The 19815-nt window shown below is 37.6% G+C and overlaps 1 protein-coding gene across 3 annotated transcripts; it reads left to right on the forward strand.

The window, feature by feature from the left end:
- Positions 1 to 521: 521 nt before the first annotated feature.
- LOC125227850 (annexin B9-like) lies at positions 522 to 19077 on the forward strand. 3 transcript variants are annotated; one of them, XM_048132225.1, is made up of 9 exons: positions 522 to 714; positions 843 to 1340; positions 6726 to 6902; positions 10355 to 10559; positions 15040 to 15119; positions 16536 to 16608; positions 16943 to 17116; positions 17812 to 17993; positions 18922 to 19077. In XM_048132225.1, the coding sequence occupies exons 1-9, from the start codon at positions 697 to 699 to the stop codon at positions 18976 to 18978; spliced, it is 1464 nt and encodes a 487-aa protein (XP_047988182.1). In that variant the 5' UTR covers positions 522 to 696; the 3' UTR covers positions 18979 to 19077. The 3 variants fall into 3 exon arrangements, with proteins under 3 accessions (XP_047988182.1, XP_047988184.1, XP_047988183.1); XM_048132227.1 differs by lacking the exon at positions 843 to 1340 and having other exon boundaries at positions 523 to 714; XM_048132226.1 differs by lacking the exons at positions 522 to 714; positions 843 to 1340 and adding an exon at positions 2346 to 2534.
- Positions 19078 to 19815: the final 738 nt, after the last annotated feature.

Here is a 19815-nt window from a genome sequence, read left to right on the forward strand (position 1 = left end):
GCCTTAGTAATGCTACGGGAAAATTTTGCAACTTTGCACCACTCTAACTCCTAAATTAGTAGGTTTTAAAAAAACTTTAATTTATAAAAGATGCTTATTTTAATGCATTCTTTCAAATAAGAACAAAAAAACGTGAAAAAAGCCTCAGAATCGGGCCCCTTTTGCTATACTCTGACCGCCCCTGTCTATACTACTGTAATGTTTGACGTTATCACGTTAAACTACCGTACCGTCCGTAAACCGACTTTACAGACAACCAATTTTTTTTTTAGGATTATGAATTTTTGAGACTGTCTGTTGCCGGCCTAATTCTATCCTGGTTTTTGGTGGTGGTTTTTGAACGAACCTTCACCATGACGTTGACGTCATTTTTCTGACAAATTCAGAATAAGTTCAGGACGTTGAAATAAAAAAGATCTTATTACATTGTAGGACAGGCTTTTCTTGCTTGTAGAATATCACAACTTGGATGACAACCAAAGAAGTCTTGTGAATCACTAAACCAGCACTAAACAATACCTATAATCTCGTCACACGTCACAAAAGCGGCTTCGGTGAAACCCACGACACGTACCGTATTACCGGAAAATCGCGGGAAGTAATTGTGTCGAAATTTCTTAAACCAGCCTCATTCCTGTGTGATAGTTCACCAAGTGCAGTTTAGAAGTGCGGATTTAAGTGTTTTTTGTATCTAAAATGAATCCCTACCAGCAAGTAAGTACTTGGTTTTATCAACTTTCTCTTGGCTCTAGTTATTGAAACGAATCTTGTTATGTTTATCACAATGAAGGTCACTTTTGGAACCGGATTTCGTTATAATTGCGTTTTCATTTCATTTCAAGGGCCAATCGGGATATCCTCAGCAGCAGTATATGCATAATGTAGGATTTAACAATGCCGCTCCGCAGTCGTTCGGCAATCCTATGCCTATGCCAGGCATGCCAACCATGGGGTACCCGGCGCCACCTTCAGGGTACCCTCAGTCTAACCCTGGATATCCCCAGTCCACAGGGCAACCTGGTTACCCACAGTCTAATGCTCAATATCCAACATCTGCTCAAACTGGGTACCCTCAACCAGGAGGATATCCTAGTGCCAATCAGGGATACCCAGGAGCCAACCATGGCCACCAAAATGCCAATCAGGGGTATCCCAGTGCCAATCAAGGTTACCCCAGTGCTAATCAAGGGTACCCCAATACCCAAGGTTACCCTAGTGCTTACCAAGGCTACACACCAGCTGCCCAAGCGCCGCAAGTGCAACAGGGGTACCCTCAAAGCCACTCTCAGCCCCATAGCCAACATGCTTATGGTCAATCAAGCTCAGTACCAACACCAAAGGTATGTTTGTCTTATTGTATCACCTCTTTTTCATCCTTCCATTAATTAGATGGCTTTTTCTATTTGTGATAAGCAAAACAAGTGCTTTTTTACTTATTTATATACAAGAGCAATGAAAACTAGATTTTTAAATTTGTCTCTTATGTTTCAGTAATTTGCCATAAATAATAATTTTAACATTTCCTGCACAAATTGTTTACATTGCTCTTATCAGTTTTTTTGGCCAGGATGTTATCAATGTATTAAGTATTTATTAACATAATATTATCACATATTTTATATACAAAATTATTATTAAATGTGCATTCACTTTTTCAACTTCGATTCATTGTGATTTAACTTTCATATATTATTACTTTTGATACTATTACACATAAATGTTTAATTTTGTTTATAATGATAATTTAATTTTTAATTCATCTTTTCAATTGTTTGAAGATTCTTGTTTTTTTTTAAAGTAATATAGTAGCAGCAACCATAGGAACAAGCTATGGCTGCTGCCACTAATATCCTCATTCTTATCAATGAGCATCTGTATGAAACTTGTAATTATAACTCCAAATGAACAATACCTTAATTCATCAGGCAAATCTTTGCAATTAATATTAACAATTGGCTTTCTATGACCACAAGCTAGCTACATGAGACTTGAGAACTCTCTTACCTGTAAATGTAATACCACTAGCATATAGGACTTATTCCAATGACACATCAGGCCAGGCTTACCGGCGAGTTGAGCACACAAGCCACCAGTATAATAATGGTTCCCATTTACTTAGAGTTGCTATGGATGCTCAGACCACAATCAAGATGGTTTATCAGACTCTCAGTTAGCTATAGGAATACACAGTCAGCTCTATTCAAGAAGTAGTTGACTGCAATTACATTGTTATGCTCACTTCATCTCCACTGTACACTTATCACCGAGTCAATAATTCAGTCTCAACTCTGGCCCCCGCTACAATGGATGTAGCAGATTCAAACCTAATAGAAACCTTTTCGTTCAAATCTTAAACAGTTTAAAAAGTGTTAAACAGAGTGATGTCATTGATTGGTTTTGGAAGAGAAAAGTATTAACGGTGCAAGCCAGTGCGGATTATTGATATGTCCTCTGTTACATCAAATTCAAGTATGCGTAGTGCCTATAGAGCGACAATTGGTGTTCGGCGTGGGTTCAAGTCATTTCGTTATAAGGTACATGTTCTGTTCTCTTTTGTTCTTTTTTCTAAGTTTTTAGAAAATGTTGAGTAGGTAGGGTCTTCTGATATTTCGTCCAAATTGCATTATGTAATGTTATGAATTAATCATGCATTTTTTATCAGTTAGTGATGAGAGAGTTCCTACTACATGCTGGTGGAAGACATTCTTATTTTCTTTCCTGCTTTTACTAAAATAAGGGGCTTATTTGGCATATATGATATCATCAATGGGTGTGTCTACACTTGTTATTACAAAAAAATATGCTTTCCAAAGTATAGATAAGTATATCGTACGTATTTCCCCAGTAATTTAAAAAGTAAATGTTTGAAGGCTTTTTATTTGATCAGTCGGTATGGTATACCTACACAAAGTACCTAAATACACAAAATAGGTACCTACTTAAATGGATTTTTAGGATTATATCAAACTGTTCATAAGTCCCAGTCCCAATAGTAAACTACAAATTGTTCCAAGTCCAAGTTCCAAGTTGTTATAGTTGGTGCCTACACTTCTACTCTAGAGATCTTATCGCAAAAGTTTCGAGTACAAGCAAGATTATCGAATAATAACAACATAAATCTTGTTCCTATTATAGTATCTACTTATCTACCTATCAGTCACTTTACATTATCTGCGACAGTTCTTGTATAAACATTGTTCTCTTCAAAACACTTGCAGTACGTAACGTTGGGTACTGGCAACCAGTATAAGTCTAACCCTAGTTTACGTGTCGACGTTATGAATATAGGAGTCTGATTTTGCAAGTACTAGGTCATGCCTGAGAACAAGATGTTTAGGAAATACATCAGGCCACTAGTTAGTCACGCTACTTATATTGTGCAATTTTCTAAGTAGTCATCATACTCGTACATACCTCAAACTCTTGATATCACGCTGCATCGTTGAGCGATGTGCCCGTGTGGTGACGGGTTAAGAATTTCACCACCCCCTTTCTTCCCGAGGGTGTCGTAGAAGGCGACTGTGGGATATGGGTTAAATTGTGGCGTAGGCGAGAGGCTGGCAACCTGTCACTGCAATGTCACAGTTTCGTTTTCTTTCAACCCCTTATTTGCCAAGAGTGGCGCTGAAACTGGAGTAGTTTCATGTGCTCTGCCTACCCCTTCATGGGATACAGGCGTGATTGTATGTATGTATGTATATATGTATCGTTGAGCGATATATGGCATTCTAAATATAGTATTTAAATAGAAAAGTAATTATACTAAACACAAGTATCGTTAATAATTACAGCAATTTAAATTCATCATTAGATAATGTTAAGTAAATATCTTCCTCGCATCTTGGTAGACTAACTAGATAAGTACTTAGGTATATTCGTATTTATAATCAACTAGCTTTCGCCCGCAGCTTCGCTCGCTTCGCGTAAAATTTGAAAATTGCGGAATGCTCTATACAAACTTCCACCCCCCATGTTAGGAAATTGGGGGGTTAGAAAGAGACAAAAAGTAGCCTATGTCACTCTCCATCCGTTTAACTATCTCCTCTTAAAAAATCACGTCAATTCGTCGCTCTGTTTTGCCGTGAAAGACGGACAAACAAACAGACACACACACTTTCCCATTTATAATATTAGTATGGATTAAGTGGTCTGTTTACATACTAAGCCGGATACATGCTACTTTTCACACTAAATAGCTTTATACACAGATAACTGAAAACTGTAAACATCAGTAAACTGAAAATTAAACTGTAAGTATGCAATCTGAAAAACGGAAGTCTAATGCAATAGAGTGTGACTATTTAATACTTCACGAACAATCAATTTCGCGTGTATTAAACCGTTTCGCGACCGAGTGTAACAGTAATTCAAAATATAAATCATCACTAATAGAATCCATTTTTAAACCCCCGACGCAAAAAGAGGGGCGTGTGTCTGTCTGTAACACCGTAGCTCGTAGCTCCCAAAGAGGTGATCCGATTTGAATGTTGTTTTTTTTTATTTGAAAGAGATTTTTCTAGCGATGGGTCTTAGACATGTTCTACCAAAATCGGTCCAGCAATTTTCTATATTTTATGACATGTGACATGCATTGTGTCAGCGTACCCTTAAATTTTAAATATAGTCCAATTTGTTACTGCGATATTCTTAAAACATTGAAAGATGGGGAAATTAAGCATACTTGCAAGAAAATATAAGCCAAAGTAAGTAGAAATCTGTTATAACTACCTATCTTTTTATTTTAAGGCTGTGTTATGATTTATGATGAACATCATTGGTAGTTATCTTTCCTTCTAAATAAGGGATTTTCCGGTTTATTATCAGATTCAACCAGGTACATTAGTTATCAGTACCACATTCCTAGGCGTTTAGAGTTATTGGTGGGTGATTCATGGGATTTTATTACTTACTAGTTACTAATCTGCCAATGCCCCTAGTTTAGTCGACCAGTGACTTTAGAAGTGTACTAGTACTTCGGGATTTACCCATTGATATGATTGATCTGGGCTAAGCACAGAAGCATTTTGACATTTGCCCGTGAGATTGATTACCCGTCTCTCTAGTAACTAATTAATTCTTCTCCAACATTCTTTTATATAGAATCAGTCCCCATTGGAGTAATTCTATACGTAGATATTCGGCCTAAGGATCTGTTTACACTGCACAGGTTTGACCCTCACCTTGGCGGTCGGCACCAAACAACAAAGCCCAACCAACTCTGACCCTGGATTCAGCTGTTTAAATTAATTTGTACCTTAAAAATACGTACGTTAGGAATAAATTTGCCTTATTGGGATTATTTGGAGATCATTTATCTATGTGGCAATAAATGAGTCATAGGATCGTATACTTTGTGCCTCTATTTATGTTCACATACACCGAAACACTATTGTTCCGCGATGGATGGAATTAATAAACTGGGGCACCTAAGTTAATATTGAGGTTTCACTTTATTCCAATAAGCGTGGGCCAGAGAGAAAATTTGTATTTAGCATAATATTTATTAGATTTTATCACAGAGTAGTAATAGAATTCTAGGTTCATGGATTTTATATTTTATTTATACACTAGCTTTTGCCCCCGACTTACTATACACTGGCCTATGTCACTCTCCATCCCTTCAACTATCTCCACCTAAAAAATCACGTCAATTCGTCGCTCCGTTTTGCCGTGATAGACGGACAAACAAACAGACACACACACTTTCCCATTTATAATATTAAGTATGGATTTAAACAATAATATAGGGACACCTACATATAATTTATTAAAGTATTGCTCATAATGGTAATTAAATGTACTATACAATTAACAAAAAATAAAACCGCCTTCAAAAATAAGCGCGTTACAAAACACGGAGAAACTAAAAAACAAAAAATAATAAACCTTTGAATTCAGATTTCTTATCGGATTGCAATAATCTAAACATCCAAATTAGAAACAAATCAATTATTTTTGTAGTCGGTACCAGACTTGCTATTTCCTGTTTGCCCCATCCAACCATACGCAGGCTGGCCCCGACTCCAAAAATAATTGATTTGTTTATAATTTGGATGTTTAGATTATTGCAATCCGATAAGAAATCTGAATTCAAAGGTTTATTATTTTTTTGCTTTTTAGTTTCTCTGTGTTTTGTAACGCGCTTATTTTTGAAGGCGGTTTTATTTTTTGTTAAAAAGTTTATTTATTTGTTGATTTTTAGTGGTTCCTATTGATATTATATGTATCAGTCCGAATATATGTACAGTAGTGAAAGAATTATCCTTTAACTCCTAACCATTGAGGAGTTGACCTTCCATCATCAGCTCAGCCACATAAAATTATTACCATCAGGCGTAAATACTGGTGTACCTTTGAAAAATACACTAAAAACATTGCATGTGCCAACATTTGAAGAGTTTCCTCGATTCAATGGGACCATCTCGGGGTTATACCTGGTCGATTGAAAAAAAAAATTTGAAAATCGGTCCATGATTCTCGGAGATAACGAGTAACATACATACAAAAAAAAACATTCAGTCGAATTGAGAACCTCCTTCTTTTTTTGAAGTCCGTTAAAATGTGGCCCTTTTTCTTGTTTCGAAAAATTTGCAAAAAGCTATATTACGAATAGTCGGTATTCCTTGGACATACCTGATAGTAGAACGAAATACCGTCGACCGTTCTTCATTAAAAAATGTTTAAGTATGAATAGGATCGCCTTCTAAAATTTTCTGCCATTTCAGTCAAAACCCACGGTAGTCCCCGTGAACCCCTTCGACCCCCGCGAAGATGCGGCCGTCCTCCGCAAGGCGATGAAGGGTTTCGGAACAGACGAGAAGGCCATCATTCAAGTGCTCACGCGCAGAAGCAACGAGCAGAGGCTGCGGATTGCGTTTGAGTTCAAGACGCTGTATGGAAAGGTAAGACAACTACAAGCCCGCCGTAGACGCAATAAATGCAATCAAGTTCTAAGGCTGTCCTCCGCGAGACCATAAAGGACTTTCGAAAAATCCAGGTGCTCACATGTCGGCGGAATGAGCAACTACTGCGCCTAATCAATCACGATTTCACATAGTTAGACACTGTTCTTGGTGTATGTATATGTAGTACTCATACTCAGGCTCATTGATGAAAAATAATTACGATCTTTGTGTACAAAGAACCTAGTCACTGATGTTGACAACTCGCGTGTCTGGTTTGCTAATAACAAAAGAGGGTTTTCTTTCTTGTAGCTATTAGTCACATTAATTTATTAACTAGCAGAGTCTGTAGGTACTGTGTTTAATTAATTTCAATTACCTACTCGTTGTTTATTGTATGCATTACTTGGCATTACCCACTTATCACAAATACGATTATATCAGGTCACCCCCCACCTTATCACTGACTTATATTATTATGTTTTATTCATTTTATTATATAGGAATGGTAACCAATCATGTTATTAAATGAATAATTGAGAAATTTGACGAATTTTTCCTGTCTATTTCTGGATCGGTAGGAAGTAACATCACATTTTTATTTTTCTGATTGCGTCATAACTACTTCGAGATGATATAAACACGGAAATGTAGGTGTGTGTTCGGCCGAAATGGGTGTGTAACGGTATTTCCTGAGTAATGAAAACAATGTTATCACTATATTTTTTAAATGCCCTTGGCCATTCCCTTATGCACATATATTAAATTTTATTACGGTTCTCAATTAACCTAATTGACTGTAATTGACAAATATCATACTTGTAACGTTTCATCGATCCCAGGGTTCCATTTCACTTTCATAGGAGACTCGCACAATAGCATTAACCAGAAAACATTCAAATATTTTGGAACGCGTCCAAAGACTTTCGCTTCGTATTTCGTGAGACTTTGATGAATCAATACATAGTCGAGGAAAAGTTACTATGAATACTGATTTAACCAGTTTTTCCCGTTGGGTTGAGTTTGGCCTAAATTATTATGTCGCTTCAATTACAAGGAAATGGCTGTCGGATATTGTTTTCCGAGTGCATTATATTGTTTGATAAGTACAGCTTTTATTCATTTAAAATCGTCGTTTAGGCTATTTATAAAATGAATATAATTATATGTAAAACTAAAATGCAAGACGTTTCACAACATAATTTAGAAAAAAAAACCATAAAATAAACACTTTGTAAAACCTAACGTAGTTCGCTTCGCTAGCAGCTGATGGGGGCAGGCCTTGATACTGCTTTTGTTATATGAGATGTTGTTTCAACTGGGTTTATACTCACATATAACCTATATAGATATATGTAGTCACTGTTAAGCTAGATGTATTTACATACATATAAACCTTTACAAATAAATTTGTTCTGGGGATACGCAGGTAGAAGTAATTAATAAAATAGGCTCTTTCGTAGATATAATGTATGTAAATATACATTTACGTAGACTTGTTATTTACGCAATATCAATGTCAACGTCCCGTATATTATTAGAAAATTGCTGTAATTTGTACTTAGCGTAGTGTAAATCACGACGATATGATGAAAATTGTATTGACATAATACGTTTCATTACATTAAATAACACATGAAAGGTATTATGTCTAACGCCAACTCCATTGGAGGCTTACTTGACTGCTATGTTTAGAAAAGTCTAACTCCTAAATCAATTGAAAGTCCGCACGATGTTCTATTATAATACCTGTACAGTGCAGGCTGCACTGTTAGCGTGTCCTGAAATAAAGAAAATGCAAATTCGAGTCATGCATGCGGAAATGCTGCCTGTAGTATATTTTCCTATGAATAATAAGGACTGTATCGTTAAGTATAAGGACAAAACAAACCTCGTCTAAATGTTGACATGTGCATAATTTTGTATTATTATGTTCCGAGAGTATGATCTGAAGGTATTGGTAAGCACTATTTGATATAAGAAGGTCTGATATTTTTTTTATTTTAGGGACTTTATGGTACTTTCATTAAGGTCTAGCAAATAAATTTCGGACAACCCCTATCTGGCTTAATTTGAGAATATTTCAATGACTCTTTGTACGATTTCAACAAACAAAGGTTAATATGCTGCCAAAATATATTCTTTATGAGTCCTCTTCATGGTTTTCCAATTGGGTACTTGTAGAATAAATGCGGTGAATTGATATAAATTAATAAAACGCAATTTTGAGCAACGTTCCGGATTGCCGTAAATTTTTGATGCGAGCAGGATGAGAGAAACAGATAAAAAAATTAGCCATAGGCCAAAGTCTAATTGACATTCATGGTGTTTGAACAGTGCCTAAACCAGATCAACATTAACAGTGTATGATAGTCGAATTCGACATCAAAGTCGGAGTTAGAGTAAGCACCATGCCACATTCTCTAAATGGCCGCCATACACAGATCCTGAACTTTATTTTTTTAAAATAACAGTGGCTAGACTATGTCCAGATATTCTGCTTTGTGGATCATGTGTCGTTGAGGTTCGCACCGTACAATTTTTTTTCGCAATCGTATCGTCTTTTACGCACTTTGTGAATTTTCTAGTAGCATTTGTCCGGAATCGTAATTGGTACTCGGGAGGATTAAGTCAATACTGTCTAAACCATATGCTTTACGTCGAGCTTCTAGGACAAAATGTGTACCTTATTATGTGCCTTATTAAGCCCATGTCTTGTTATAAGAAAAAAATCTAATAGCAAATAAATACGGCTACTCAAAGTTGTCTTCATACTTAACGATACAGTCTTTACATAATTTTATTTATGAATCTTGCAGTTTTGTGATGCCAATGTCAAGGTGCTAGTGGTTCACTTCAATGCGGCTCTTGATCTATAATTCTTCTTTATTAATGAGGCCGAGATACTTATTGACACCTTGACTACGCAATCAGGTCCTAAACTAAAAGGTACAATCCTGTTTAAATGATCCGGGTAGATTTATTTTACACCGGAGGTGGTCCTCCGTAATTCTAAGTACTTTACATAATACTCGTACGAACTTTATAGGACATGTGAACTGCGGGCGCTGAAATGTGCGACAAGTGATAAAATTGATAAATAAACATGCATGTCGACTTATCTCGTCCACTGCATTTTCGCGGTTGTTACAGGTAGCTACTTACGTAAGAGTGTGTCAAGTGCTCTGAATGCACTAAAGTGGCTAAATACTAAATACGAATATACTTACCAGTCTCGAACCTTGATATTGACGCACAACGGTAACGTTGTCATGGTCATTGAATTTACGGGAAAAATTCAGGCGAAATTGCATTTGATTATGTTGTTCACATAAATAAGCAATTTCAAATGATTTACAGAAATTTCCATCGTTTCCTACTAGTATAGCACTAGAAAAGTATTACCATTACAACAATTTTACGCAATTAACTTTCGTCCATCTTCTTTTCAGGACCTAATCTCAGACCTAAAGAGCGAAACCAGTGGCAAGTTCGAGGACATTCTAGTGGCGTTGATGACGCCACTGCCCCAGTTCTACGCCAAGGAGCTCCATGACGCCGTGGCGGGCATCGGCACAGACGAAGACGTACTCATCGAGGTCATGTGCACCATGTCCAACCACGAGATCCAGGTCATCAAGCAGGCGTACAATGCCAGTGAGTATATAACATGTTACGGGCTTTCATGACGCCACTGCCACAGTTCTACGCCAAAGAGCAGGCGTAAAATGGTAGTCAGTGAATGACATGCTAATAGCGGTATTCTCATATTGTTAAAAACTTCTGATAAAGTATGAAGGGAGTCTAAGTTGAAATCGAGAATACGCCATTTTATGTCGGTAATTTAGCGACGTATCAAGGTGTGAACCACGAGGGGCGCGGCGGCCAAGAATGGAGGGACTCATATAATTTCGCTGCGTTACGAAGCTTGACAAACGGTGATTGACACGAACTTAAATCGCTAGTTTTCTTTGAGCGATTTTCTTGCTCTGACACGTGCTGATCCGAGGGCACAGACTCGCAACAACCGACGATTTCAATTTAAAAGTAAAATACGTTAGTGTCCGGGACGTTTCGCGTTTAAATACCTATTTAATAAAAACCTTTAAATATTTTTGTACACAATACATAATTATGATCACATGTCTGTTGTGTATGTAGAATTATCAATCCTTATTTTCTCCCTCGAGTAGGTACGGTATGTACGCATGATTATTTGCTACAAAGTACAAATACCGCAAAAAATACTTGCGCCTTTTTAATTTTTTAATATTTTCTAGTAACTGCATAATGTCAGTATACCATGTACTTAAAACGAGCATCAAGGTTAAGACACAGTTAAACACAACATCCATACTAATATTCTAAATGGGAAAATGTGTGTGTCTGTTTGTTTGTCCGTCTTTCATGGCAGAACGGAGCGACGAATTGACGTTATTTTTTAAGTGGAGATCGTTGAAGGGATGGAGAGTTACATAGGCTTCTTTTTGTATCTTTCTAACGCGAGCGAAGCCGCGGGCAAAAGTTACTAGTACTATAAATACAGCCAACAGGAAAGAGCAACGCGCACAGAATGCTAAACATAACCTGTACACCACTGTACTTATCATGAGAGTAATGCTTGGTATACGAGGAAAAAATAGTTATTCCACATGAATACATTCCAGTTATTTAATTTTTACTTGTTCTCAAAAGTTGTTTTTCTTTGTGTCCTACTAAAATCCCTTTTTTGTGCTAGTACAATTTCCCAAAAAGAATTAGATTCAGTGACATCATGTGGATTGTACGTGTATCATGGGCATAATTGGGCAAGTGATCGGTATAGATGATTGGCTAGAGTATCATCATCATTTTCCTTTACGTCTCGTCTATTACAGGCGAATTACGCATTAGTCATAGAGACATCATTTGTGATGCCTGAAAGCCCATGCGAGATTGGCCAGAGAATAAAATTTCATTCATAAGGTATGACTGTTATGAGTCATCTGAGGCTTAGCCAAGATGACAATAGAAAATTACATAGGTGACCAATATGACCATAGACAATTATTTAAGTTTAAATTGGCATGTGTTATCTTAAACTACCGGTACGCGTTTCTGCCTAAGGCCGGGGCCTAGGAGCTCATACAAACAAGCAATGGTTTTATTTTAAATATCAAGAATAGGTATTCAAGAGCCAATGCTGCTGCTGCTGGCTATTGGGCATCTACTGTATAAAGAAGAGAGGAACCTCGACACGAAAAGAAGAAGAGCCTATATCTTCAAATCTGGGCCGGATTTTCTGAGCCCTCTATCTTTTCTGCGACATAGTTATAAGCTTCATCTGTAACACTATTAAAATTGTGTGAAGCTCCAATTTGTCCTCGGACAGTTGCTCCTGTTCTTAATGAATTGCTTCCGACCGCCGCAGAAATAAGACGTATCACGTATCATACTGAACTGTGCTTATTTTGTCATGTTATCTACCATCTCACGGTGTAGGCTTAATTACAGATAATGGGCACCATTACCCCATTTAGTTAGTTCAGTTACCTGATATGTATTGATAAGTGTAACACGGTGACTACCATGAAGTTTACCAAGTTTGACGCCGCGAGTACTTGTAATAAATATTCATTATTCATTTATAATCATTATAATTATAACATATAATCAAGTGCAATGAATGAGTATAATTTTCATAATTAAACCGTAATAATTATATTCGCACTATATTACTAATACGAATTTATAATTATGAATATTAGGTCTCGCGAAAATTAATAAGTTGGAAATTTTATAGGTACTGGGGACCGAGCTTTGAATCTCCAACCATGAACCTACAATTCTAAGGACGGATAACTCCGAAGAAAAACCTGTGATTCCATCATCCACATTGATAGCTTTGTCTATTGGCCGCTGTACACACATGGCCAACAGTTCCACCAACCCCCTTGGCCATGTGTGTAGAGGGCTACTTGGCCGTAAGTTGGCAGTTGGCGCTTGCGCTTGCCGGCCAACCGATTCGTGTCGGTTTTTTGTCCACACATCAAACGATCTTGGCGCCAATGGCCAACTGCGTTTACTGGCGCTTCATTCAGTTGGTCGTCAGCCGTCAGAGAGGACAGTAGTGATATATTTACGAAAATAATAAGTTTATCGATGCCAATAATAGTGTAGATTTTAGGAAATAAAATAACCTTGCAAATGTTTAATGTATTTCCTAAAAAAGATAAATGTTCTTATCAGAATATTCAAAAATTTGTTAATATTGCAAATAATTTAATTTTACTACGGGGTTATTATTTTTTAATATTTTTTTTCTGACAACGTCTATGACCAAGAATTTCCTAGATTTTTTCATTCCACGTCCATCTTTCATGAAGAGCCAATGCCAAGTGATTGGTTCGCCAATGTGTAAACAGCGGCTCTTATCTTGGCCAAGGGGTTTCACAAAGGGCTGGTGGAACCGTTGGCCATGTGTGTACAGGGGCCATAAGACCTCATCCACTAATCTCCCGTCAGTCGGATCGAGGCGCCCTTGGCGAAAACATCTCCAGAAAAATAAGAAAATATGCCTACATGCGTTGTCAAATTGTATAAAAATTACAACAATCGAAAGAAAAAAAAAATACGGAGCAACTTTTCATGCGTAATTTAAAACTTTATCACGTTATTATGCGTAAAATCACAATATTAATTAATGTTCATAATCGTAAACCAACAAACTGAAAAACAAGAGTGTGACCAGTATTTTTTTAAATAGTGTTTGCACACGGCGCACTGAGTCATTATTATTTGTTAAAAACAAGATATTTCTAAGTTTCAAGTAAAATAATTAATTTTTGATAAATTAAGTGAAGAATTGATTTTCTTTTGACCTGAATTATAATTATTTTGATTTTAAATCGTGTTTGCACATCGCAAACCGTCTGCCATTGCTGGCTTGAAAGGTCGCCACCTAAAGCCATAAAATAAAATAAAAAAAAAAACAAACGTCCGCCATTGTTGGGTCACAGCCGGTCTTCAGTGAAACTCCCTCTGTTCTATTACTACTCTGTGTCTCGAACGCATGAATTCGCCGTTCGAAAGTCGTAGCATTACGTCGTTTTCCACAGACTTTCGAACGGCGAATTCATGCGTTCGAGATTCAAAAATCGGTCGGTAAATTATTGAAAAAAAAAGTACCTAATTGTTATTTTTCTGCTGACATTTAATCTTTTACTGCTATTTTACGTACCCATTTTTAGGGTTCCGTAGTCAACTAGGAACCCTTTTAGTTTCGCCATGTCTGTCTGTCCGTCCGTCCGTCCGTCCGTCCGTCCGCGGATAATCTCAGTAACCGTAAGCACTAGAAAGCTGAAATTTGGTACCAATATGTATATCAATCACGCCAACAAAGTGCAAAAATAAAAAAAAATGTTTTATTAGGGTACCCCCCCTACATGTAAAGTGGGGGCTGATATTTTTTTCATTCCAACCCCAACGTGTGATATATTGTTGGATAGGTATTTAAAAATGAATAAGGGTTTACTAAGATCGTTTTTTTATAATATTAATATTTTCGGAAATAATCGCTCCTAAAGGAAAAAAAAGTGCGCCCCCCCTCTAACTTTTGAACCATATGTTTAAAAAATATGAAAAAAATCACAAAAGTAGAACTTTATAAAAACTTTCTAGGAAAATTGTTTTGAACTTGATAGGTTCAGTAGTTTTTGAGAAAAATACGGAAAACTACGGAACCCTACACTGAGCGTGGCCCGACACGCTCTTGGCCGGTTTTTTAGAGTTATTTATTAATGATATCATTTAAATTTTAACTGTTTTAACCAAATTAGTTATTAAGCATCCAGCAGCTATCTATGAACAGAAACCGAATAAAAAACTGTAGTAAAATAAAAACAAATAGACGATCCGCTTGGATTTTTTTTGCTCTTTGCTTGCTGCATTAGTGTATTATATTTATTTCGGTTTATAGATCTCCTTTTCTCTTGTAATTTGTATAATTTTGACAAATTGCTGCCTGCCTATCTACGCAACTTTCGATGTCTGAGCGGCTAGATACTATCGGATCTAGCCGACGCCATAATTACCTAATAGCCTTGTTGACTAGATTCCCGTTTCAAGGCCACGCACTACAATTGACGTTTTGTTACAGTGTACGGAACTCTGCTGGAGGACGACCTCCGCGGAGACACGTCTGGAAACTTCAAGAGGTTGATGACCTCGCTGAGCATGGTAAGAATGTAAACACTTTGTAGCGATGAAAACGAGCACATCGTCACCGTAGTTAACAATCGTACTAATTACACGGAAAAATGGTTGTAATAAAGATCTTATGTTTATGAACTAAGGTACTAACTACAACGTAATTTTCATCTTAATTAGTACAACTGTGAACTACGGTAACGACATTTTGTATGCAGAACCGTATTAACTTGGTTCAGTTTAATTTTGCTGTTAGCATTATTTATGTACGAATAGACATTCTTACAAGTAGCAACAAATAACGTGAAAGTTTAGTGTGTAAACTATACTATACAAAATTAAGATTCTATACAAAAAAGAATAGTTATTTGTTATACAAGGGGGCAAAGTTGTATTTTAACGCCGAGTGTGGAATTGAAAAACGAGCAAGTGAAAGGATTCTATAGTTGAACCACGAGCGAAGCGAGTGGTTCGAAAATAGAATCCTGAACTTGCGAGTTTTTTAACACACGAGAAGTAAAATACATTTGCACCCGAGTGTAACACAAAACTTTTCCCCTCACTATAGCGAGGAAACTACAACGCAAAAAATGCGTTTATAACTGCTTCCAGTAATTCCACAGGTGGTAAATCATCTTTAGTACTAGTTTCACCTACTTTTATCAATTTTAAAGCAGTTAATTTGACTTAATTCAAGGTCAAATTACTTTACCCACTAGTGGATAAAATGCGTTTTTACCCGCTGGTATTAAAGGACAAAACACGTGTTTCCGAGCTAGTGAGGGGAAAAAGAGATTTCCACATTATTAAGTAGAAAAAAATGTTTTGACGATCGAACCGAAGTTTCATTGTATGTTAATTAATTAAAAAAATTTTTTTGTTCAGTGTGGCCACCTTTTCGCAACTATTTTCACGCATAATATACGATTTTATCTGCGTTATCAATGAATCTTTCATTTGAATAAAATGATGACGTCATTAAAATTTGCGTCAGTGCATTGCTAATGTAAAAAAAAAAAAAAAAAACTCATTGCCAAACAAGATGATTAAGATCGGTACCACCTAGTGACGCATTGTGACGATAACTGTCAAGCCGGTGACGAATTTGCTCCCGTTCGAGTTGTATGATGAAATTTGTATGTTTGTAAATAGGTACGACTATATTTGACTCATCGTTCATTTATATTGATATCATTAAGGTGATTCCACGAAATCTGCCTTGACGTGACGTGAATTAATGACGCGATTTTATACGTCACTACCTTGGTCACTACGAGTAGGATGTCTAGGGATGAATGTGTATTTATAACTTTAGATATTCACAAGTAATTTTGTTTCAATAATACAAATTTACACAGTTTTTGTTTTTTTGTTTTTGAACCTACTTGTAGCTGTGTTAATGATATATGAGCAGAGGGATAATATACCTATGGTTTTTTTTTGCAGGGCAACAGGTCTGAGGAGTTCCAGGTGAACCAAGATAGAGCGAGAGAGGATGCCAGGAGCTTGCTACAAGCTGGTATGTATATCCTTTTCTAATGGACTTTATTTTAAAGCACAATATAGATAGTAGCTTAACAACAAAGAATGACGGCCACCTTGAGCCACTCTCAGGTTTGGATGACTATTTTCTCCTTTCTTTATTAGTTTGATCGACAAAAGTCTATAAATTCATGATAATAAAAAGTGTTTAGAGTGGCTTAGTTTACTAAAGGAACTTCTAGTTCTGCAATGCTACTACTATTGTCCTCTTCTTCACAAGACTTCCTTCACAAAATCTCAGTTCAGTTTTTTTCAATTTGTAAATTATCATTGGATAAAAGATTACTTACATGTGTTGTCTGCCGTTACAGGTGAGCTGCGACTCGGCACGGACGAATCCGTGTTCAACGCTGTCCTTTGTTCGCGCTCGTTCACACAGCTGGCCGCCATCTTCCAGGAGTACCAGTTCCTCACCGGCCATGACATCGACGACGCCATCAAGGCTGAGTTCTCTGGCGATATGGAGAAGGCTCTTCGTGCCATCGGTAAGTGCAACACTTTTATTGTACTGATTGTGTCGAGTTCCTACCAGTAACCAGCATCCGTTCCTCACGGTCCATGTTTTCAAGGTTCACGGCTCACGTGACCACTGACCAGGGCTGACTTCTTGGACACTATCGCCCTTACTTTAGCTTTAGTTCTATTCGCGCTTTGGCTGCCATCTTCGGAGAGTACCAGTTCATCACCGGCCATCATGATATCTACGACGCGTCAAGGCCGAGTTTCGAGTCATCGGCAAGTTCCTTGTCTAATCTCCTTCTAATGGTTGGATCGTATCTGTAGTTAACTTTTTTTTGACGGAGTCTTACGCAAGACGTACCGCCGTTTCTTCACCGGCCATGATGAGAGGACGACAACAAACCCACTCCGGCGTTTCATCCTCTGCCGCAAGGGCGCGCTGGGATCGATGTATGTCATTCACCACGGATCTGAAGGTAACAATGCCATTTTCCAACGTTTCCATTTCCTCACCGCTCAAGAACTGAAGAGGAAAGCGAAAAATAGGGTTTTATCGGCGCAATATGGAAAGAGCCGTATTAACGTAACGGAACAATGTATTTTAACGTTTCTTTGTTTCCTAAGCCTACGGGCACCACCAATCTTTGCGTGTGCTATGTTGACGAAAATTCAGATCACCTTGACAAATTAATAAACCTAACCCCTGAATTTCTCTTTTCAGTGAAAGTGGTCCGCAACAAGCCATTGTTCTTCGCGGAGCGCCTCCACAAGTCGATGAAGGGCATGGGCACCAACGACCGCCAGCTCATCCGCATCATGGTGACGCGCTGCGAGGTCGACCTCGGCGATATCTCCGACATGTTCCAGGCCAAGTACGGCGAGACGCTGCAGAGCTGGATCGAGGTGAGATCATTATCATACGAGTATCATATTATTTATCTCGGAAGTCGTCCATTGTTAGTTGGACATATTTAAAAAGGCCTGGGTAGCCACAGGCCACTTATAAAACGATCAGCAGCGGCTGGTCCATACAAGCCGATTCCCACTGGCTTGCCTAAAATTGATTACTAGTAAAGTACCTAATGTTAAGGTAGGTTTATTTTTGCTCAGTGTTGCCTAGCAGAAATTTTCACCAGCCGCCACTGAAAACGATCTATGTATTTAGCTCTCGCTCGCGCTCTCATGCATTAGCTCCATGTGTACTCAGCCAGATCGTCAGACTTAAGAAGAAGACCGTCAGACCAATGTTCAAGACGCTGCAGAGATGGATCGAGGTGAGATCCTCATCTTATCTTCCGAAAGTCGTCCACTGGCGGACATAGGCTTCCTCCAGGTCAGGGTCTGAAAAGGATCATAGTGCCATTTACACAACAGACAGTCTTAACCGCTCTCAACCAATGGCTCTCTGAAACTTTGATCGGCTCATCAGGCTATAAGCAGGTAAGATCGACAGTCAGAGATGTACTTCAGCTCGTCGTGGTAACCTGTGAGTCAACCTGTGAGGCCAAGTACGGCGAGACTCTGGAGACCTAGATCGAGGCTAGATATTTTTATTTGGCATATTATATCGTATATCACAAAAGTTAACCACTGTTGGAGATCCCTGAGCCATCTACACAACGATCAGTCTTTCGCTGACTCTCATTCATTGGCTCTGCGTGTTCAACCAGACCAGACGATAAGATCCACAGTTACATTTTTGTCAGTCCATCAACCTCTAAAATCTGTCTATCGTCAGTCATAACAGAATCAAATGAACACAGAATATGTTGGGTACCTCTTTATCTTGTTATATTTTTTAACATAATTAAAATTTCATTGTTATTTTCAGGGTGACTGCTCCGGGCACTACAAGAAAACTCTCCTGGGCCTGCTCGGCTTATATTAATCTCTAACGAATCTACTTTTTAAGCATCATTTTATAAAGAAGAAAAACATCTGTATGTTGTGTTACATTTTAGTATTACAGGCGTCTACAGAAGCGTCATTGATTTATTATTTAAAAATTCTGTATTACCAGAATCTCAATGATTAGTATATTCAAATAAAATTATTTTGCGTATCAATTCGGTTTCATACAAATAAAAACTAATTTTACGAATTAGAATGAAGAACGATTGAAATTACTTTTTACTATTATCTGCTTTTGCAGCTCATTGGAGATTATTTCTCTCTTATAGCAATTTATATTGTAAACCTTCGCCACTTATTTCTACTATGTATATGGCGGTTGTTTACAATAATAAAGTAAACGAGATTCAAATTTTTTTTTAAATGTTGTCTTTTGACATATAAAAAACTCATCACTTTGCCTCAATTTATGTGCCTTCGTATTTATACAATATAAACAAACTGCTATATAATATGAAACATAGACTGATGAGTATGACTCGGTTTACAATAATGAAAAAAAAGTTCAGCTATGACAACACGCATGTAAAATAATCAGTTTAGAAAGCGATACTTAGTTAAAGCAGGGCCGGCTCACTCCGCGATCCTTTCGCCGCGCTACAAGTACATGCCGGCGGCCGCGAGTTCGCGGCCCATTCACTGGCGACGACCTTCGCGCGGCGCGATAGAATTCAATGTCGTCTGCACGCGTGCGGTCCATTTGTTAATGTAGGTAAGAATTTAGAATGGCGGCGTTTTGTGAACATCAAAGGAGTGAGCCTTCTGTACTTGTACTATTATATATTCTGTGGTTAAAGCCAGATCAGAAATATGA

The sequence above is a fragment of the Leguminivora glycinivorella genome, chromosome 7, assembly GCF_023078275.1.
Source record: "Leguminivora glycinivorella isolate SPB_JAAS2020 chromosome 7, LegGlyc_1.1, whole genome shotgun sequence".
Classification (NCBI taxonomy): Eukaryota; Metazoa; Arthropoda; class Insecta; order Lepidoptera; family Tortricidae; genus Leguminivora; species Leguminivora glycinivorella.